At 39.2% G+C, this 22,737-nt stretch overlaps 1 protein-coding gene across 1 annotated transcript; it reads right to left on the bottom strand.

Annotated features, from left to right (window-relative positions):
* Positions 1 to 9,785: 9,785 nt before the first annotated feature.
* LOC120432224 (signal recognition particle 54 kDa protein) lies at positions 9,786 to 19,172 on the bottom strand. Its single transcript, XM_039597399.2, has 2 exons — positions 17,846 to 19,172; positions 9,786 to 10,394 (listed from the first exon to the last, which is right to left on the bottom strand). Exons 1-2 carry the CDS (start codon positions 18,890 to 18,892, stop codon positions 9,927 to 9,929), a joined length of 1,515 nt encoding a protein of 504 aa, XP_039453333.1. The 5' UTR covers positions 18,893 to 19,172; the 3' UTR covers positions 9,786 to 9,926.
* Positions 19,173 to 22,737: the final 3,565 nt, after the last annotated feature.

Below are 22,737 nucleotides of genomic sequence, written 5' to 3'. Positions count from 1 at the left end.
AAAAAACCTATTCAACGATAGTTCGCATGGAAGATTCAGAAAATATTTCTATCACAAAATCTGAAATCCGGCCTCCAAAAAGTGTATAAATAACACTTAAGTGCTAATAACTTTTGATAGGGTTGTCAGATCCTCGATGTTCTAGGCTCATTGGAAAGGTCTTTTAAATATTTTTCTGAAAATGTATAACATGATACGTTTTCTTGCAAAAACCACCCTTTTTACAATGTTCCGGAAATACGTCAAAATCGTTTGTTTAGCATAACTTTTGAAGTACTTAACTAAACTTGCTGATTTTAAATAGAGAGCTATGGGACCCCAAGACGGATCGAATGAGACTAACACGGTCAAATCCGTTGATCCAGTCCGGAGATAATCGAGTGACAATTTTTATGTCCACTCACCTACACACATCCACACAGACATTTGCTCAGAATTTGATTCTGAGTCGATATGTATACGTGAAGGTGGGTCTACGAGGTCGGATTAATAAGTTCATTTTTCGAGTGATTTTATAGCCTTTCCTCAGTAAGGTGAGGAAGGCAAAAATCCGTTTTATGTACGGTCAACTCTGACCGTCGATTTTCTCGATATCAATATTTCTCCAGCTGTTAATTATTTTGCCAGCCCCTTCAAGTAGCATGCTTTGATTTTTCGTTCTATAACTCTATTACTGGGCCGTAGCCCAGTAATTTAAAAAGCAGTCAAAAAACAATAACAAAGCAAACTTATCGAGGGGTCAGTGGATGGAAAAGTGAATATCAACAAATAAAAATCAATTTTCAAAAATTCTATTTTCATGAAATTTCATATCATATTCAACAAATATTTAACTTGGGTATCCTCTGGTAATATTTTTGAGTAAAGTTTTGAGTTTTATTAAAAAAATTCACTATCTTCCGAACTTTGGCCGAAATCTTTATTTTTGCAAAACTTTACAATTATCGTCATCAGGGTTGCATTGGGTATGGGAGTGAAATTAGGTCATACAAATTTTAGCATTTGAGACGGTCAAAATCGGCCTAATTTTAAAAAAAAATACCTGTCATCGACCTTTGACCATAGCAACCCCAGTAGACTGTTCGACTGACAGATCATGGAAAAACGGATAATCTTGTTCTTAGCTTAACAACTACATATATCATTAAATTGTCTGGCAGAAAAATCAAATAAATCTAAAACTTTAAAATTTAGGCACATAAATTTAAAAACATCAAAAATTTACAAAAATTTAAATAGCAAAATTCAAAACTTGAAAATTAAAAAATATTTAAAATCAAAAATTAAAAAAAATTATTCTAGAGTTTTTTAAAGGTCCTATAAGCTATTGTGTTTCATATGTTTATAACATCTTTCCAAAAAAAACTCTAGAATTGAACATTCAGATTTGATAATCGATAATCTACAAATTCAGAAATCTAAAATTAAAAAAATCGGAAGTTCAAAATATAGAAGGTTCCAAACATCAAAAATTCATGAATATTAAAAATTCCAAAGTTTAAAAATTTTACAAACAGAAATTCAATGATTTGAGATCCGGAAACTTTAAAAATAATATTAATTAAAAACTCCATAATTAAAAAATCTAAGGTTCATAATTTGAAAAGTTCAGAACATCAGAAACTAAATTCTAATAATTCTACAATTGAAAATTATAAGAGATTATGATTTCAAAATATTAAAAAAAAACAATTCAGTTCAGACTCGATTATCCGAAGCCTCGATTATCTGAAATTTCGATTATCCAAAGTTTTGTTATCCGAAGGTTTGTATAGGATTTCGGATAATCGTATCACGAACAATTTTTTTTTTAATTTTCTGGTTTTTAACATAGAATTTGAGTTCTACGACCCCATTTAAGTCAAATTTGAGTTATTGATTGCCTATTAGAAAATAAAATGCATTTTTTCAATATTGCATCAACGCCATTTTAGGCGCCATCTTGGATTTAAAAATTCTTCATTTTAGCGTAATCTTCGGATAATCGAGGTTGGACTGTAAATAATACAGATAGAAAAAATCAAAAATTTAAAATTGTTAAGCTCAGGGAAATTGTTTCTAAGAGAGGTGGGCAAAAAAGAGCGAGCCGCTCAAAGAGCCGGTTCATTAAAAAGAGCGAACGAACGATGGCTCACAAGAAAAGAGCCGCACTGCTTTTTAATACACCGGTCTTTTGAAAGAACCGTTTCAAGATGGAATAATTTTTTAACTTTTGTCTATTTTAAAGTTTATAAATATCTTTAATTGAATTTCCAACAAATTGTAGCATGAAATTTGGTAATGTAATTTTAAATATTTCATGCTTATAAATTATGTCAAATTTGTCCGAATTATTTACACGGTGAACTTTTTCATGTACTCATTACTTCAAAAGTGAATGATTTTCTAAAAAAATTAAAAAACTTATTATTGCACAACTGATCGGAAGACACCTTAAAGAATTACCGGAGTGCAAATTTGAGCATTCCAAAATGCTTCAGTATGAAAATTCTACCGAAAAACTACTAAATAACCATATCCTAACTCCTTTTGCCCGATTTAACTTTGGCATTTATAGACTTTTTGATTAAATAAGAATGTAGAAAAGAGTTCGCAGAACATTTTCTCAAATAAACGCAATTTTGTAAAATTAATAGCAATTTACTGATTTAAGTTTGAGTGCTTACGTGGACACTTTAGGAGGGGGTGGGGGGTTGGTTTTCCACGCTCCACAAAAAAGATTTCGTTTGGAAATTGTCCACAATGGAGAGGGGGTTTGAGATTTCAAAAAAAGTGTCCACGTGGTTTATGGATGGTCCTCTATGGTTCTAATCTTCACGTTTTTAGCTTTTAAACATCAAAAAACACACCATTCTTTAAAATAGACTTTCCAACACAATTTTGAAAAAGAGCGAATGAGCCGTTCAAAAGAGCGGCTCATTTTAAAGAGCGAGCGAAAATGAGCGGCTCCGAAAAAAGAGCGGTTTTGCCCACCTCTAGTTTCTAATATTTTAAGGCTAAAAAAATGTCAGATTTTCTGGCGGCACTTAAGAATTAAACAATAATTGTTCAATTCTTAAATGCTGCCAGAAAATCTGACATTTTTGGAGCCTTGAAATATAAGAAACAATTTCCCTGAGCTTTAGAATTTAAAATTTTTGATGTTGAATTTTTAATTAGATTTTGAATCTTATTAATTATTAATAAATTCTAAAATATAATTACTGAATGATTTCAAAATCACCCCCTTCAAAAAAGGGCCGGAAAATCATCTTTTTTTTCAAAAGAGTACAAATTTTCAATGTAAATTCAAGTGCAATCAATTAAAATCAATTTAAAATGCTCCCCTGCGTTTAGAATATTTTTGAGCATGTTTCGGTCAATTCAGAAATGTTTTGAATTTTTGTGAATTTTCGATGTACGGTACCGCAAAAACATTTTTTTTGTTGAAATTTTCGTCAAATCTTACATATTTTGAAAACTAAAGAAAGTATTAGACTACGACAAGCATACAAACCAGCCTGATGGCAAGATTGTCAAATTGTATGTATGGGCCGCGATACTCACATTGGTTGGACCGTGGACCCCGCTATTTGGTCGCTTTACCCCTCTGACGCTAAATATAGGGTAAAAGAGCCAGCAAATGTGCAATTGAACAAAAAAATTGTTTATGAAAAATTATTTAAAATTTTGTTTTTGATGAATAATTTTGAATACGTTTGTCAAAAAATAAATAACTAGAAAAAATAAAATATTATCAAGCCTTTTGAGGACGAAGTCAATCGTTCACATTTTTTATGTTAAATTATTTACATATTTTAGTGTTAAATGTCAATATTCCAAGAAGATAATGTCCAGCTTGTGACGATAAACTACTTTTCCTTTACTTAGAAATCGAATCCAGAAGGGAAACGATAACCTGCTATGTTGGTCCGCACCGGGTCCTGAACTCCCATTTACGAGGCGGAAGCGTTGCCGCATGGCTCGGTCTTAACAAAAAAATTAACTAGACAATAAATAACACTTTAAATTACAAACCTAAATATTAAATAAACTTATTTTCGAATTGACTCATAAATGGCCTGTATACCCTATTTTGTGCAACCAGTTTATGGAGCGTTCACCCCACGCAGAAAAATGTTTTGTAGAATCAGCCTGTACGAGGTTTGAATCAACAAATTTTTTGTTGAATATAATCAACAATAAAATTGCGTTGAAACTAACCTGGATTTTCCAAATTTCACAAAAGTCTTTTGTTGTTTTGAAAAAGCTGCTTTGACATTTAGCGTTGATTCAACAAAAATCATGATTTTCAAATCAACAAAACGTTTTGTTGATTCAAATATGCCTTATTTTTCTGCGTGCCTATATGGACTGTCGAGGTTCACTTTTTGACAAGCTTGCCACTAAACAAACAAACAAACAAACAAACAAACTTTTTGACAGTTTGCCTGCTCTGTTTGTTTGCCTGCATTTGTTTGCAGAAACGTCAGCCTGCATACATTTGGCTTTGTTTGCGAGTTTGGCAAACTGTCAAACACAAAAAGTGCGAGTTTGTTTGTTTGTTGTTTGCCATAGTCTAATAGCTCCCTAATGATTGCTAAATAACTGAACTAGCGTACAATGCATTTTAAAGCACTTTTTTTCATTTTGAAACTATGGCTAGCTAGAGGAACAAAAACTATGAAAAATATTTGCATCAGCCTTGAATAATTTAATGATTAAAGAATTGAAAAATTGAAGAATTAAAGAACTTAAGAATTTAGGAATTTAAGTATTTACGAATTTTTAGAATTTTAGAATTTTACCGAGCTGCCATCTTTTCTAGTGACGAAAATGTTGCAGTGAGAAGATTGAAGCAAGCCATGAATTGAAGCTGTACTTACAAACCATTACTGTTATATCAATCGTACAATAAACACCTACTTTATAGCGTACTCTCGATAGGTTATGGGCCTATCGCTTTAAAAAGTTTAAAATGTCAAACGGTTCCGGAAGTCGCGCGGATGGCGCAGTAGCTGGAAGCTCCAACACGGGATCCGGCGTTCCGGGCCTCGAAAGGCTGGTGGGACGCGCGAATTGGAGAACGTGGAAGCTGGCGACGAAGACCTATCTTCAGCTGGAAAAGCTCTGGAGCGCAGTGAAGCCGAAGCGGAAGACGGACGGAACGTTCGAGGCGGTTGAGGAGGAAACGGATCTTCGGGCGAGGCTCAAGATCATCACTCTGATCGATCCGTCGCTGTACGTCCACATCGAGAACGAAGAATCTGCGCGGACAGCCTGGGACAGTCTGGAGAACGCGTTCGAAGAAAAGGGCCTGGTCCAACAGGTCGGCCTTCTCCACAAGCTTCTCCGTTTGACCCTGGAAGCGTGCAGCTCGATGGAGGATTACGTGAATCAGGTGATTTCTGCCACGAACCAGCTCAGGAACGCGGATTTCAACATCCCGGATCTGTGGGTCGGAATGCTCCTGCTCGCGGGACTTCCGAAGGATTTCAAGCCCATGATCATGGCGTTGCAGAGTTCCGGCGTGGCCATCACCGGAGATTTCATAAAAACCAAACTTCTCCAGGAGGAGGAAGGTTTCTATGGCAACGAGCAAAACAGTCCGGCCTTCGCAACCACCAAACAACCTGGTCGCCACGGTAAGCAAAAGCAGCAGCAGCCTACTTCGTCCAAAGGTCCCAAGTGCAGGAAGTGTCAAAAATTTGGCCACATCGCTAAGGACTGCAAGGACAACAAGGAGCCGAAGAAAGGTGGCAGCACGTTTTGCACCGTGCTTTCGACGTTTGATTTGGGCGACGCCGACGACTGGATCTTCGACTCGGCCGCGTACGCTCACATGACGGCCAACAGGAGCATGCTGGACAACTTGGACAACGGATGCGGTAAGGTCATGGCAGCGAACGGCGGACTGATGGACATCGTCGCCACCGGTACTGCCGAAATTTGGCCGAAGTGTTCCGGCGGCAAGGACAGCGTGACGGTCAGTGAAGTGCAGTTGATTCCGTCGATTGCGGCGAATCTTCTCTCCGTGAGCAAGATTGTGGAGAAGGGTTACACGGTGAACTTCACGAACCAAGGATGTGAGGTGTTCAACTCCGACGGCGACCTGGTAGCGACTGGGAGCCACGTCAACAACCAGTTCAAGCTAGAAAAGATGTGCGGCTCGAAGGTTGCGATGGCGTGCGGTGCTGCTCAAGGCATGGACCTGTGGCACAAGCGCCTGGGTCACCTCGGTGCGGACAACATCCGCAAACTCGCGAACGGTGCAGCAGATGGAATCCAGATCAACGCAAAAGCTACGAAGGATTGTCGGATCTGTCCGATGGGCAAGCAGGCGCGGTTACCATTCGGGAAGAACGGATCACGAGCTTCGGAACTGCTTCAGTTGGTGCACTCGGACATCTGCGGGCCGATGGAGGTGAACTCCTACGGCGGCAACCGTTACTACATCACGTTCATCGACGACAAGTCTCGGCGCATGTTCGTGTATTTCCTGCAACGAAAGTCGGAGGACGAAGTCCTGGCAGTGTTCAAGACCTTCCACGCGATGGCGGAGCGCCAGACCGGAATGAAGCTGAAGACGCTGCGCACCGACAATGGTAAGGAATACATCAACAAAGGCATCCAAGGCTACCTGCGGACCGCAGGAATCCGGCACGAGACGACGAACGATTACACCCCCGAGCAGAATGGGATGGCGGAACGAGCCAACCGGACCATCGTGGAGAAGTCTCGGTGTCTACTGTTCGAGGCGAAGCTGCCGAAAGGCTTCTGGGCTGAAGCTGTGTCGACCGCAGTGTACCTGATCAACCGATCGCCAACCCGTGGTCACGAGATGACCCCCGAGGAAGCCTGGACTGGTAAGAAACCGAATCTTTCGCATCTCCGTGTCTTTGGCACAAAGGCCATGGTCCAGATCCCGAAGCAAAAACGTCGCAAGTGGGACGCCAAATCCCACGAATGCATCCTTACCGGTTTTGAAGAAGAAACCAAGGGATACCGGTTGTACGACCCGAAGCAGAAGAAGACGCTGATAAGTCGCGAGGTGATTTTCCTGGACGAAGGAATCGCCGAACGCGGCGAGGTAGCAGCGCAGCAGGTCAAGCCGATCCCGGTGGTAACGCTGGACGTTTTGGACTTCGGAGAGACGAGGTTGCAGCCGGCTTCGGCGGAGCCTGTTCCGGTCGAAGCTGTACCGGACGTTCCGATCGACCCCAGATCGGACTATGAAGACGAGGAGGAGCAGTCTGAAACTGACTCGAGCGGTGAAAGCGATTCATCCACGGGAACGTTGACCGACCTTGTGCTCCCTCCGCAACAATCTTCACAACCAGCTCGGTCACAGCTGTTGAGGCGCAGCGGACGGGAGCACGCGTTACCAGGCAAGTACAAAGATTTCTCTGTCAAGTGCCCTGGTCTCCCCGGTTTCAACCCTCCACAGGCAGCTGCATCTGAGGACGAGTTCCCTGGTTCCTCAGACGACGACTACGAATCGGCCGACGAACACGGCTTCGCGGCGATGGCAGCCGGGTCTGGTGTCGACGATCCCGTTACGTTCCAAGAGGCGCTGAAACGAGATGACCGTGATTGCTGGAAACGGGCCATGCAGGAGGAGTTCCAGGCCCTGGTCGACAACAACACGTGGACGCTCGCCGAGCTGCCGAGAGGACGGAAGGCCATCAAGTGCAAGTGGGTTTTCAAAACCAAGCACGATGCCGAAGGACGAGTGCAGCGGCACAAGGCGCGGCTGGTCATAAAGGGCTACTCGCAGCGAAAGGGGGTAGACTTCGACGAAACTTACGCCCCGGTCGTTCGATACAGTTCGCTGCGGTACCTGTTCGCCCTGGCCGCGAAGCACGACCTGGCTGTGGATCAAATGGACGCCGTGACTGCCTTCCTCCAAGGAGACCTCGACGAGGAGATCTACATGGAGCAGCCACCATGTTTCACCGACGGCGAAGAAAAGTCGCTGGTCTGCAAGCTGAACAAGGCGCTGTACGGGCTCAAGCAGTCGAGTAGAGTCTGGAATCAGAAGCTGGACGCAGCTCTGAAGAAGTTCGGACTGGCCCCGACGAAGTACGATCCGTGCGTCTACCTCAGCAAGAGCGATGGCAACATCCTGATCGTGGCCATCTACGTCGACGACCTGATGATCTTCAGCAACAACAGCGCACGGACGAACAAGCTGAAGAAGCAGCTCAGCAGCCACTTTCGCATGAAAGACTTGGGAGCCGCGAAGCACTGCCTCGGAATCCGGATCGAGAGGACGGAAGATGGAATCGCCCTGGACCAGGAAGCGTACATCGAATCCGTTCTGAATCGGTTCAACATGAGCGAGTGCAAGCCGGTCAGCATCCCGATGAACGCGAGCGAGAAGCTGTCGAACGAGATGAGCCCGAAGACCGAGGCCGAGACCGCGCTGATGAAGGACGTCCCCTATCAAGAAGCGGTCGGCTGCCTCATGTATCTGGCCCAGAGCACGCGGCCGGATATCCTGTTCGCGGTCAACACCCTGAGCCGGTTCAACCGGAACCCGGGACCGAAGCACTGGAACGCGGTGAAGCACCTGCTGCGATACCTTCGCGGCACAGCTAAGCGCAGGCTGAAGTACAAGCGGGACGCTGAGTCGGAGATTGTCGGCTACTGCGATGCTGACTGGGGATCGGACCCGGACGAGCGCAAATCCACAAGCGGATACATTTTCCTGGCGCAAGGAGGAGCGATTTCGTGGTCCTGCAAGAAACAACACACGGTGGCGCTCTCGACGTGCGAAGCCGAGTACATGGCGGTGTCTGCGGCTGTCCAGGAAGCGTCATGGTGGCGCGGGATCTCAACGCTGTTCGGATCCAACCAACCGATCGAAATTCGGTGCGACAACCAAAGTTGTATCGCCATCGCCAAGAACGGTGGCTACAACCCCCGCACGAAGCACATCGACATCCGGCAGCACTACATCCGGGATTCCCTCGAGCAAGGTGTGGTTAAGCTGGAGTACGTGAGCACGGACAACCAGATTGCCGATGGACTCACAAAGCCGTTGCAGAGGATGAAGCTGGAAGTGAACAGGAGTTCAATGGGCATCTCTTCATCTTCAGGAGGAGTGTTGCAGTGAGAAGATTGAAGCAAGCCATGAATTGAAGCTGCTTACTGTTATATCAATCGTACAATAAACACCTACTTTATAGCGTACTCTCGATAGAAAAGAATGTGCAACTTTTCTTACCCGTATTCGTTTCGAGCTCCGTACTTAACTTAAGTTGTAAATGTTCCGATTTTTGATAAAATCTTGATGAATTATGTTAGTGCATCCAGTTGGGTAAAATAAATAAAATTTTGAGTTTTATTATTAAATTTAACAAATCTTTCAACCTCAATAACCGACCACCTTACCGTATATTATAGAAATGTTCACGTCATTCATTCAGAAAGCCTCAACGGCCTCTTTTCTAGAGAAAGACACGAACGAAACTACGCAACACGGCTTTTCACACCCACGTAAGCCTTCCACCATTCCAGGCCAACTCGTAAGCTTCCTCGCACGAGGCTTCCCATGCCCGAACCTGGACGGTCAACGAACGGACGGAATGTCGCAACCTGCCGGCGTGCTTTTCGTATCGCATTACGAGTCAGAGATGTTAGATCACCACAACTGCTGCGATTTTGGTTCTTCATTTTGAGGATCTGTCTACCACGGTCGATTGAGCTACGTTATTGCGGCAATTGAGTAATGACACCTCGCTCGGATTAGTTGCGACTGCTGGATTGTTCTTCAAAATTACAGTGTAAAAAGGTCCCCGTTTAGGTTTATTCGTAATACGGATAGAAGTGGATTTTTATTTTCACTAACGAAACCAAAAAAAAAAACAAAATGCTCTCTACATCGGTTCAATTAAAAACAAAAAAAAAATAATTCCTCTCTGAAAAATTATAAAAGTAACGACTTAAGGTTTGCCGAACCCTCCCATCAGGTTCCCGAGCCCGCCGGCGCCCTGCTGCAGCTGCCGCATCATGTTCTGCAGTCCGCTCATGCCGCCCATCTGCTGGAACATCCGCGGGTCGATCATCTTCGCCATCTGCTGGTTCAGCTTGGCCATCTGGGTGGGGTTGACGTTCTTGGTCATATCGCCGCTCTTGAACAGGCCCTTGATGCCGCCCATCTTCTTGATGACCGCCGCGAACTTGGTGTACTGCGTGATCAGGTCGCGCACCTCACGATCCGTAACGCCCGAACCCTGGGCCACGCGGACGACGCGCGTCGGCTGCTTGCTGAACAGCTTCGCCCCGTCCTTGTTGTCCAGCTCGCCGTCCGACATCGAGTCCATCATGGTCATGAGGCGCTTGATGCGGGCCATCGACTCCTGCTCGCCGCCCTTGGTCATAAAGTCCTGCGAGAAGCCGGGGATCATGCCCTGGAAATGAACGGAGGAAAAACAGAGTGATCAAGTTACAATACTAAACATTTGTCGAGGTACAAAATAAAATTAATTATTCCTCCCCTGTAGATTCTGTGAACTGTAATCCGTGCATAGAATCCTCTCTGCGGTAAATACAACGCAGTAGGGCTGGCCACTTTAATTGTTGCAATTATTAATATTGACAAGAAAAGTGCTTGGGGCGTAATCTAATCACAAGACTTTCCAGCATGCTTTCATCGGACTGGCTGCGCTTGTGTTAGATTAGATTATTAGATTAGGTTAGTCCAAAGTAAAATGAATTCTTCATTTGAATTTCAGGATTTTTCATTCAAATTCGAATTTGCCAACCCCAAATCAGTCGAGTTCAAGTAGTCAAATGGCTGTTATTTTACAAAATCAATATTTCCAACATTCCGCCGCCATGTTGGCCGCCATTTTTAAGCACATATTTCCTTAGTGACTCCAAATAAAAAAACCGTAACTTAATCCACCTTTAGGTGGTTGGTGCCTTCCTCTAATTTAAAGAATCCCCTAAAGTGTCCACATGGTTTATGGATCTCCCTTAACGTGATCGCAGCACCTAAGAGGTCCTAATAAAAATAAGTGACGAGTAAAAAAATCAGACTTCCTACAGACTTTTTGTCAAGATTATACAGACACCGCCTTTCAGGAAAATGGCATCCCTCTACAAGGCTTTTTTTTGTGGCGACCAGACGGGACCATTTGAGGTTATGTAAATTCAGACCATTTTTTAAACTGCTTGTAATTTTAGATAGGTAAGTCAGATCTTGAAAATTCTTAATCCACAAGAAAGGTCTTCTCATATGCTTTCTAAAAATATATAACATGTGAGGGTTTCATGAAAAAAACACCCTTTTTACCATAATTTTAATTTAATATGAAACAGTTTTTTTAACATAACTTTTTAAATACATGATAAAATTGCATGAATTTAAATAGCAACTTAAGGGACGTTAAGACGGATCGATTAAAACCATTCCGGCCAAAATCGGTTGAGCCTGTGACAAGATATTCCAGTGACATTGATTTGGTACACATGTCTACATACAGCCAAACAGCTGGTGATTCTGAGTCGATATGTACAAATGAAGGTAGGTCTAGGAGGTCTAACTAAAAAGTTCGTTTTTCGAGTGATTTTATAGCCTTTCCTCAGTAAAGTGAGGAAGGCAAAACACAAGGGAAAAATATCGTTATTCAGCTTTCCGAAGTGAAATTTTTGCGAGGACTTCGGATAACCGAGTCTGAAATGTAGTTTACAAATATTTCAAAAAGTGCCCACGTGATTTATGGATGAACCTCTCGTATTTTACATTTTTGTGGTTTTATGCAAGGTAGCCAATCTTATCGCCGATAATGGACGATAACTCATTTTTAAAATCTTTCTTAAATTGACTTAATCCATCAATACCATGTTAAATTTTCATTTCAATCGCTTAGAAAACAATATTTGATAATTTACACTCAACCCCCGGTGGTTGGTCACTTTTTCGTTTGACACTTTTTAGTTTTTACCCCGTTGGTTGGTCAAAGTCAAACTAAAAAGTGATTAACTGTCACTTTTTACACAGCGCTCACGCACACTATCAAAACAAACGTTTGGTAGTGTGTGTGAACTCCGTGTAAAAAGGGTGTCAAACTAAAAAGTGACCCCGTTCGTTTGACAACATTTGGTGTCAATCCATCGGGGTTTGAGTGTAGCAAGTTTCGAAGCATAAATACTAAAATTTTCACAAAATACCGTATTTTTATAAAGTACTCCAATTTTCATAATTTGCAAAGGGAATCAAATGAAGCTTAATTTAAGGGGGTGTTCTTTTATAACGTAACACCAATTTCCATACAAATTTGAAAAATGTTGTATGGAGCGTAACACGGACTCCGACACCCCCCCCCCCCCTTCCTCCACACCAACTGCGTTACGTAATAAAAGAACGCTCCCTTACCTGCATTTTCACTGTTTTAGTGTTTTTTTTATGAAATACTCAAATTTTCACAAAATACCGTATTTGTTCGAAAATACCAAAAAAAATTGCAATCAAATCAAACGATACAAAATTTGATAAGTTTTTTCACTTTTATTATCGTTTTTTTGTGAAATACTCAAATTTTCACAAAATATCGTATTGTTTCGAAAATCCTTAAATTTTTATGATTTGCAATACGAAGCGAAATTTGGTATGCTTTTTCACTTTTATTAGAAATTGTTTTTTGATAAATACTAAAAAACATATTTTTACGGCATTTTTTTTTATTATTAAATTTTTTAAATTTCCAAAACGAGTTTGATGCGAAGCGAATTTGGTGCATGCATTTTCACTGTTCTAGTATTTTTGGTATAAAATGCTCTGGTTTTCACAAAATACCGTACTAACCCCGAGCAAATCGTTTGATATACATATTGCAAATTATGAAAATTTCCCGCCCGTGTGGATCAATCGGACCGCGCACTGGACTCACAATCCAGAGGTCGCCGGTTCGAATCCCGCGGCGGGCGCTCTAAAATTCTTTGTGTAAATATGGGTATTCGGCGCCGTCGCTCCGTGCCATACTTTCATACACTTAGGAGCCCAGGGCGGCGAAGTCCTTGAAGATAAAAGGAAGACACTAGTGGTTGGTACTAGCAATGGTGGCCGACAGCTATAAAGTCAACTTCGTTTTTTTTTTAATTATGAAAATTTGAGTACTTTCGAAATAAATACGGTATTTTGTGAAACTTGTAGGTAGTGTTTCATTAAAAAAAAAACTTTAAAACAGTGGAAATTCAGGAACATTTCGTTTCTTTTGCTGCCCATATTGCAAATTATGAAAATTTGAGTATATACTTTCAAAAAATACGGTATTTTGCGTAAATTTGAGTATTTCATTAAAAAAACTCTTAAACAGTGCAAAATTTTTAATCGTTTGATACCCATTTTGCGAATTATAATTTTTTTAGTTTTTTCGAGAAAATACGGCAATTGTTGTGATTTTTTTAGTATTTTATTTATACATTGTAACTTACCATATTATCAAAAAAAAATCTAATAGATAGCTTGAAAATTAAACATAATTTAGTTGGATTATGTAAATTTTAAAAATATATTAAATATAAGTTATCGTTCGTTATCGTCGATAAAATGAGATAACGATAGAACTTATCGAACCTTGATAATTTTATCGTTAACAACCTTCGTTTTCTGGTTTCTTTAATTTTAAATTCTAGAAATTTGGAAGTATTTTAAATCATTGCATTTTTGAAAATATATTTTCTGTGTTTCATTTTTATTTCATTTTTTTTTCAAAATGATTGGAAATTGGAACTAAAGTTTTAGGATTAATAACCGCAAATAACATACAAACTGGGACGTAGCTCCAAATCTTCACTGTTTCGTGAATTTAGATTCCAGATTCGGATTCAGCGGCAAAAAATACTGTAAGAAAGCATATCCTAGCCTTTAAGACATAATTAGTAGGCCTTGCTAGTATATTCTGAGAAATATCTGGCTCTGGAGTGTCAAAATTGCATGATCTCTTAACAAAGTATTCTTTATGTAAACTAATGTCAAATACATAAACAATGACTTTTAAATCCCGCCTTTTGATATGCATGATTTTTAAAACCCGCCAAACAAATCGCAGCACACTGGGGGTTGCTGGGGGAAAATCGGAAAAGTACTTGTCAAAAGTTTTGTTTTCTTTTAAAACGGTGGTGCTTTTTATGGGACCGTTTTTTTTTTTAGCATGAACGGATTATGCCGGAGCAAACTGGCCACGTTATTTTATGAATCCCGATCTCCGATATTTCATCAAGCTCAATCCGCTAACCGCTTTTGGAGGACCGTGGAGTGGAATCTTAACAAATGTTCGTCAAACTGTTTTGAAGTGAAGACTTTTTATGTGTTATTTGTGATTATCAAATTGCAGGCCAAGTGCGAATGATGCTGATGATACCTCTTCAGTTGACGCTCAGGCGAGGAACATCCTGGAAGGAGCGTCACTGACTACGTCCGTAGTCCTGTTAGATCATTCTTGATCAAGACAGTATAGCTCTGGTTCCTTGCAAGTGTCCTATTTTCTTACCTCCACGTTGGCTTGGTTTTCATGATGACCTAGCTGGTGGCCTGTGGAAACGGATCGTAAACCTTTGACCAAAGTCAAAGTCGAGACGGCTAAAAGAAAGGGGCGCGACAATGTGGGAAAGGGAAGTAATTTGTGATTGTAGACGGTATTGTTTTGATTCGCAGTATGTTGAGTCAACTGCTGTGGATGTACCTGAAACATCGCACAACGGGGTTTCTCTTCTCTTCATTCTCAGCTACCACCTATCTTCTGTTTATTTTGTTTCACTGATTTTCTAACGCGGCTTCTATTTACTATCCTCCATTTGATTTCGATTTTACTCATTTGATTCTCTTATTTCTCAACGCTTTTTCACTCTATTTTACCAATTGATGCTGCTGTAACATACTTTCTGCTTTCCCTTAATTTGGCAGCGATGTCAATTTTGTTATCATCTGCCTTTTCTTTATTTATCTATTTGAATAATTTTTCATTTGCCCTATAAATTGCCCTCAATACAATCTAAGCTTGTTTGTTACCTCTATTTATTAATTATTGTTAATTTATTTATCTACTTCCTAAATTACTATCTTTCTTTTACTATTGATTCTTCAAATAGTATATTTCTTTCACTGTCCATTGTTTTCAATCTTCACCCTTTTCTTCAAACAAATGAGGTTCGAGCCCTTACTCAATTTTTGGAGTGATCAAAGAATTAACACAAATATTACTATTGTACTTTTGAAAAACTTTTATAAAATGCTTAGGACCAAAAGTTGTAACAAAACACCGCGACAAAAGAAATAGCAACAGATAAACAGACTCAACAATAGGGAAGATTTCAGGAGAAAACAATACACAGTAAATAACAATAAGTTTTTGAATTCAAACTAAAAAAAAAACAGTTTTTGCTTTAATGAAAGTTGATAGGCACACTATAAATGGTTAGGCGCTTATACTTACATCAAACCCTACGTAATGTACCACCCCCGGCCGAGTTAAAATGCGTAACCGGAAAAGAAGGTGTGCATGCCTGGCACGAACACTCAAAGCGTGTTCTAGCGTGCTGCTCGTACTGACTCAGAGCAAGGGTGAGATGTAGGTGTAAGGGCAGTGCGTGTTCGTCGGGAACCTAGTGCATAAGATCGGTCAAGGCCCGTTCTTACACTGAAAATTGCGAATTGTTATTTGTGATTATCAAATTTGCGAGTGAAATAAATATTTTTTTTAAGGGGGTGCATCTTGTTGTTGAAGGGTGTGTTTGAATTCGAAATAGAAGCGAATTTGATTACTGCCCATGTTCGCATAAATGTCCCATATGCAATAACAGCAAGCTGAGAAAAACGCATTTGAAGTTTGTCCCATACATAAGGCTACGTGTTAAGTTTTCGCGAAAAAACTGGATTTCCTCCAGATTTCTAGAATAAAGTACTGGATGTTATAGGCTCTTTCGAAAGAGCATACGATTTTGAACCAAACTGCATCAATAACTCGAAATCGATGAAAATGCATATGGGACATTTATGCGATAATGGGCAGATTAGCCGTATTTAAAATTGTCGATCTTGGAAAATTATTATACACGAAATAAAAGGGGTTTGGGATAAAACTTGAGTTGCGTTTTTTTGCTTCCTTAGATTGTCTAAAGCACTTTTTTTGTTTTTCGTTATCATTTTTCCCTCAAATCAAGGCAGTAAGCAAAATATTCGCCTGCATTGATATCGTTTACTCCGAGGCAAGAATAACAAAAAGCAAACAAGTCATAAGAAAAAACAGTTTTCTTTTCTGGCGTACAGTCTTTCCCAAACCGCCAACCAGAATTGCCGTCAGGTTTTCTTATGAAACGGGGTGCAACATAATTACTGAGAATTTCAGCAACAAAAATCACGTGTCCCGAACAACTAAAGATCATTTTAGCACTCTTATCGGAATTTTTGGAAATAGGGATTCGGATTTCTAAAATAATTTGGCCACTTTTCTCCGGACCTCGAAAAACACCACCGTTTCAAAAGAAAACTCAAAACTTTTGACAAGTACAGTCATCCCACATATTCGGAACGGTTTCCAGATCGGCCAATGTTCAAAAAATCACAGCAAATCGATAATTGAACTTAATGATTCGCTTTTACCTTCATTTGAAAGCTTTTCTTGCGATCTTTCGAATGCTGTATCGAACATGTGCAACTTTTAACTTTTTTATGAAGTTTTTGATGAATTACTTTGACCCTTGAAATCCACAAATTCGGAACACTTTTTTCTTACGAATGTAAACAAACTTTGGATCTCTCCAGGAGTACATATTTATTACCAAATAATGATTTCACACACTGAAACCAATGAAACTCAAGCTTTGTGATGTTTTATACATGGTTTGATAACTTTTTTTGTGAAAATATCAGTTAAATTCAGGTGTTCCACAATTGTGGGAGGCACAATAACATCCCACAATTATGAAACAGGCCATTTGGAGGCAGTGTTTTGCTGCTCTGGACAAAATAGTCTTGGAATGAAGTTTTTTGTTCAAAAAGTACTACTTTTACTAGTGAAATAGCAAGATAATGTCCAAATGAAGGTTCTAAAAATAGTAAGGTCGACAGAAAAGCTACTTTTGGCATGCTATTGACAAATTATCATAAAAGTGTTCCGAATTTGTGGGTGTTCCGAATATGTGGGATGACTGTACTTTTCCGATTTTTACCCAGCAACCCCCAGTTTGCTGCGATTTGTTTGGCGGGTTTTAAAAATCATGCATGTCAAACAGCGGGATTTAAAAGTCATTGTTTATGTATTTGACATTAGTTTACATAAAGAATTAGACTATGGCAATTAAACAAACAACATCGCAATATTTGACAGTTTTTTTCTTTTTCTTTTTTCAAGCAGAGACTTTTAACAAATTTTGATTTTTTTTTTTGGTGTTTAAAAAAAAATATTTTCTTGAATTCTTTGATATTCACCCAAATTTTGATAGTAACACAACTGTGATGATGTATAAAGCATTTTGAGATACTTTCCCAATGTTGTTTTTAAAATTTGTCTTGTTTTTTATTTTATTTTTAATAATTATTGTAACCCCCGCCTTGGGGGACTTGCTACAACCATGACCGATATGACAAACAACCTTGCTGGATAGTAAAGATAACAAAAAAAAGTTCGCACAAGAAAATCTGAAACATTTGTTTTCCTGGTTCACCTCATAAGTTAAAAGTCACGGGTTCATCTCAGAGTGGCAGCCTTAGGTTCCAGTTCGGAAATAGCACCAGCCGTATTAGTATAAAACGGTTGCTTCATGTGCTCTTCTAGCATGAGATCAAATTTGGGATATTTCTTTGCGCCTCTTTCTCAAAACAGTTTCCAAAAAAATTAAAAATTAAACAGTCACTCACCATAATCTGCGAAAACGGTCCCATCTTCATAATGTTCTGGAACTGCTCGTACATGTCCCGAATCGTAAACTGTCCGTGCTTAATCTTGTCAATGAGTTCCTCGTTGTCGTCCAGGTTCAAATCGTTCACCTTCTCAATCAACCCCTCGATGTCTCCCATGCCGAGCAGTTTGCTAATAAAGGGCTTCGTCTTGAACGGTTCCAAATCGTCAATGTGCTCGCCGGTTCCGATGAAGATGATCGGCGAGCTGGTCGCGGCCACCGCCGACAGCGCACCTCCTCCCTTGGCGTGTCCGTCCAGCTTGGTGATGATAACGGATCCGATGTCGACCTTTTCCTTGAACGCCTTCGCCTGCGCCTCGCAAGCCTGTCCGATCGTGGCGTCCATCACGAAGATAATGTTGTCCGGCTTGATGGCCGTCGCGACCGCCAACATCTCCTCGAACAGCGATTCCTCCTGCTTGTGACGACCGCTCGTGTCCACGATGATAAACTCAAAGCCCTCCTTCTTGAACATCTCCACGCCGTCCTGGGCGATCACGACCGGATCCACCTCGGTGTAGCTTCCGTAGAACGGAATCCTGGCCTTGGTGGCGTTCTGCTTGATCTGATCGTACGCACCAGCACGGAACGTATCCGCGCACACCAGGCACGACTTCCAGTTCTTCTTCTGGTAATGATACGCCAACTTCGTACAGGTCGTCGTCTTCCCCGAACCCTGCAGCCCGACAAACATGATAATATTCGGCCGTCCCTTCACCGGCTGGTACGGCTTCACGCCCGGATCGACCAGCTTGACCAGCTCCTTAAACACCGCCGTCTGGATCATCCGGCGCTTGTTCAACCCCCCAGCCATCTCGTCAAAGTCAATCACCGACTTGACGTTCTCCCGCAGCTTCTTCACCAACCGGATGTTCACATCGGCCTCCAGCAGGGCCGTGCAAATCTCCTTCAGCATCGCGTCCAACACCTCGGCATTGATGATGGTCGCTTTGCTGAGCGAATGCAACGCATTCGTAATCTTCCGGCCGAGATCCGCCAAAACCATCTTGCTGCCTTAATAAAATTCCTTCTTCCTAAAAAAAAATACTCCGACCTGGGTTCCACGCGATCCAAACTAGTTTCCAACTACGCACTTTTTAACGTGAGACTTTGACCTCGGTTCCAAATGGGCATCGCTTGCGGGCGCCCAATCTGCTGCACCCGGAAATGCTCTGCTTCGAGCACGCGAAATGATGAAATTTAGGCGATTTTTCCCGATTTATGAAAAAGCTGTTTATGTGGCCGACTTGGCTTTGCAGAGTGCATGCAGCAGAGGGAGGGTGCGGAGAAGGAAAATCGAAAGTTCCAAAACACTGCCTAGCTGTCAAGGTGACAGAAGACTTAAATCTTGATTTGACAAGTAAAATTTTACACTTTTCATGGGGATTTTTCGGAGCACCCCGAATAACCAAAATTTTAGCCAGCAAATTTCAACTTTCAGTTGGAACGGATGGAAATGAAACAAAAACGAGTGCAAATGTGCGCTGGCAGCACTGCCTTCGAAATACTTTCGTTAAAAATGGAACTCATTTTTTATGGCGCGTTTTGAAGATTCTTTGCGAAAACGTGGGAAACATTTTTTTTTACAGGTCCAGCTTGTACCCATTTTTGAGGCTGTTCACGTTTGAGTTATTTTTAATTTTGATTTCGTCTAACCAACCTTGATTAAAATTTAGTATAGCCGTCTCAAAGAAAAATGTCACAAGCCAACCTTTGATTTCTTCCCAAGGTGCACACATTTTTCTCTGAATTTTATTATTTATTAGTTTCATTAAAGACACTTTACCATTGCAATGGCATTCGTTTCGTTTTTGAGGAAGATAAATATAATTGTTTACAATGATAAAGCTTACTTTTCTGGGTACAATGATCCTTTGTGCGACCGCAATGGATTTAAAATGGATTTTTAATTCAATTTTTAAAAATTAACTTCACGGCCCTTCTTGACAGAAATATTCCTACTTGACAGCTTGTTCCAAGGGGACCTTATAGTTCTGGAGCAACATTTGAAAGGGGCGGTACGACATTGCCCTTACGGCCTTTCGTCCCATTTAAACGCGTGTGATGAAAGGCCGTTAGAGCATTGTCGTACCGCCCTTTTCAAATGTTGCTCCAGAGTTGATCCATCGAAAAAATGTTGTCTTGTCATTTTTTTTTAATTTGATTAGGCTGGTACAAATATTTTTAAAAGCTTTTGTCACCCCCCCCCCCCCCCCCCCCCTTCAAAATTGGCCCCAAAAATAAGGGGGCAAAAAAAATATTTTTACAACAAACTTCAAAATTTCAATGAAAATTCAAGTGCAACCAGCTGAAATCAAATTAAAATACATTCTTCTGCGTTTAAAATCATTTTTAGCATGTTTGGGTTTATTAAAAAATCTTAAGATTATTGGAAAATTTTCGATGCAAATTTTTTTTTTCGATACATTTTTTGTTTTTGTCAGATCTTAGATTTTTTGAAAACTAATGATTGCAAAACAACTGAACTAGTGTAAAATGCATTTTAAAACACTTTTTTCATTTAAATGTGAAGACTATGGCTTGTTATTTAAATTTTTATATTTTTTTATTTTTTTGCCCCCCCCTTGACCTCGGCCAGGGCCGAGGGACAAAAACTTTTTTAAATATTTGCATCGGCCTTAAAATGAAAAAAAAAGTGGTCAGAAATTGTTTTCATTCGTGTTTTTTACTGTTGTATACACGAGGTTGTACATTAAAATTGGCAAAGAGCCTATTTTAAATTTTGAAAATTTCTATTATTTAATGTTTTAAATCTTTTTTAAGTTTTTGTTTTTTTCTCATTATTAATATTTAAAAAAAATTTAAAAAAATTAACCTTTTAAAAATTCAAGCTTGTAAAAATTTCTTAAAGTTAAATAAAGCTGAAAATGTAACAAAAAACATGAAAAATAAAAAAAAAAACAAAATCAAAAATTTGCAAGAAGTTATAGGAGAACTTCAAAAATCAAAAAAAGAACAAATAAAAAATTAATGCAACAAATTTAAATATTTAAAAAGTCAAAAAGTGTTTTTTATCGTTGCACATAAAAATTTACATAGGGCTTTAGTACCCAATTGGTAATATCATTATTTCAAAATCTTGACATTTTTTTTGTCTAATTTTAGGTACTTTAAAACTTAGAGAATTTAAAAAAATAACTATAAGCTAAAATTTGCAAAACAAAATCAAGTAAACAGTTTAAAAATGTTATGATTTAATAATTTCAAAGATTCAAAAACAATAAAAAAAATTACAAACTGAAAAAAAAACAACAAATTTAAACACTTAAAAATTGAAAAAGTAATAATTAAAAAAAACTAAGCATTTTAACATATAAAAGTTTAGTTCATTTGAAAAGTGAGAAGTTTTTTTTTAATTGTGAATTCAACAAAATCTTAAATTCTGGAGTTTTTTTTTTAAAGGACCAATAAACCAAATTTCCAGTTTTTGCTTTTTGGGTGTTTTTCAATACCCCTGACTCAAGGCGGTTTCAAAAACACCCAAAAAGCAAAAAACTGGAAATTTGGTTTATTGGACCTTTTCAAAAAAAAACTCCAGAATTTTTCAATTTCTAATATTGTTATTTTAAAATTGAACTTTAAAAAAGTTGAAGGTTTTTATTTTCTCAAAGTTCAAAGTTTCAATTAAAAAAGGCAAAAAAAACAAATTTAAAAAAAATTAAGGCAATAAAATTGATCATTTCAAAATATAAAAAAAAAAATTGGTAAATAGTTTTTTATGTTAGGAATTAAGAAAATTCTGGAATTTTTAATTGGAACATAATATTGTTATTTAAAAATTTTAAACTTTTTGATGGTTTAAAATTTTGAAAAGTTTTATTTCGACGCCAACATTTCAAAAAGCATCATGTACAAACCATGCGTTTTGAGAAAAACGCATTTGAATGTTGAGCATCCATTTTCAATTCCCATTTTTAAATAAAAGCAAAATAAGATGTTCTAATGATAACAAACGAAGAAAAACGTTACTTTTATTGATACTTGGTCATCCAAATTCAATAAAACATTATTTCCGTAATTTTATTTGAGAAAAAACAAACATAACTTCTTTTGAAATCACCAACGTCTATAGGTCTATATCTGGAGCAACATTTGAAAAGGGCGCATAAGCATTTTGACAGCTACAACTATTTTGCAATTTCCCAGGCAATAGGCAACCCATAGTGTTGAATGGTAGCTGTGGAGGTCAGCTAATGTTTCTCATTTCGAATTTTGAGAAAAAGTTACCAGAAGCTTGAGAAATAGCCAAATAGTTCAAACTGTCAAAATGCTTATCCGCCCTTTTCTCGTGTTGCTCCAGATATCACCCTGCTGTCATTGAGGGGGACGCTTTGTTATGATTCGTTTTTCTTCGCCGAATGTACATGGCGCTTTGTTCATGTTGCTTTTTTTTCGTCACGAGGTTCATGTAGTCTTTTGTTTGACAGGTTGACAGGGCTATATAAACAGGGACTGCTGATGGCAGAGATTTTGTTTATGTTACTTTATTTAAAATCATGATTAAACAGACATTACTGAAGTAACTTTTGCTTATTTTTGGTGGAGAGGTAGCTTTTTAGGAGTACTTTCAGAATATGCCATAACTCAGAAAGTGCCAAAATGTACATGATGCCTTTTGAAATGTTACCGTCGATTTTTTAAAAATTAATAAAAACCTAAACAATAAAATAAAAAAAAAAAAACAAAAAATGTAGATAGGTATTTAAAAAATTCTGGAAAAATCTTGGCATTTTTTTAAGCTTTAATATTTTTAAAGTTTTTTACTTGTTTTTTCTCTTTTTAGATATTTTAAAACTTAAAAAAACAAAACAAAATTAAAAATTTTAATTT

This window comes from Culex pipiens, chromosome 1 (genome assembly GCF_016801865.2).
Source record: "Culex pipiens pallens isolate TS chromosome 1, TS_CPP_V2, whole genome shotgun sequence".
NCBI classification, from domain to species: domain Eukaryota; kingdom Metazoa; phylum Arthropoda; class Insecta; order Diptera; family Culicidae; genus Culex; species Culex pipiens.
The sequence above is the reverse complement of the archived record's forward strand: the minus strand, read 5'-3'. Positions and strand labels throughout refer to the sequence as shown.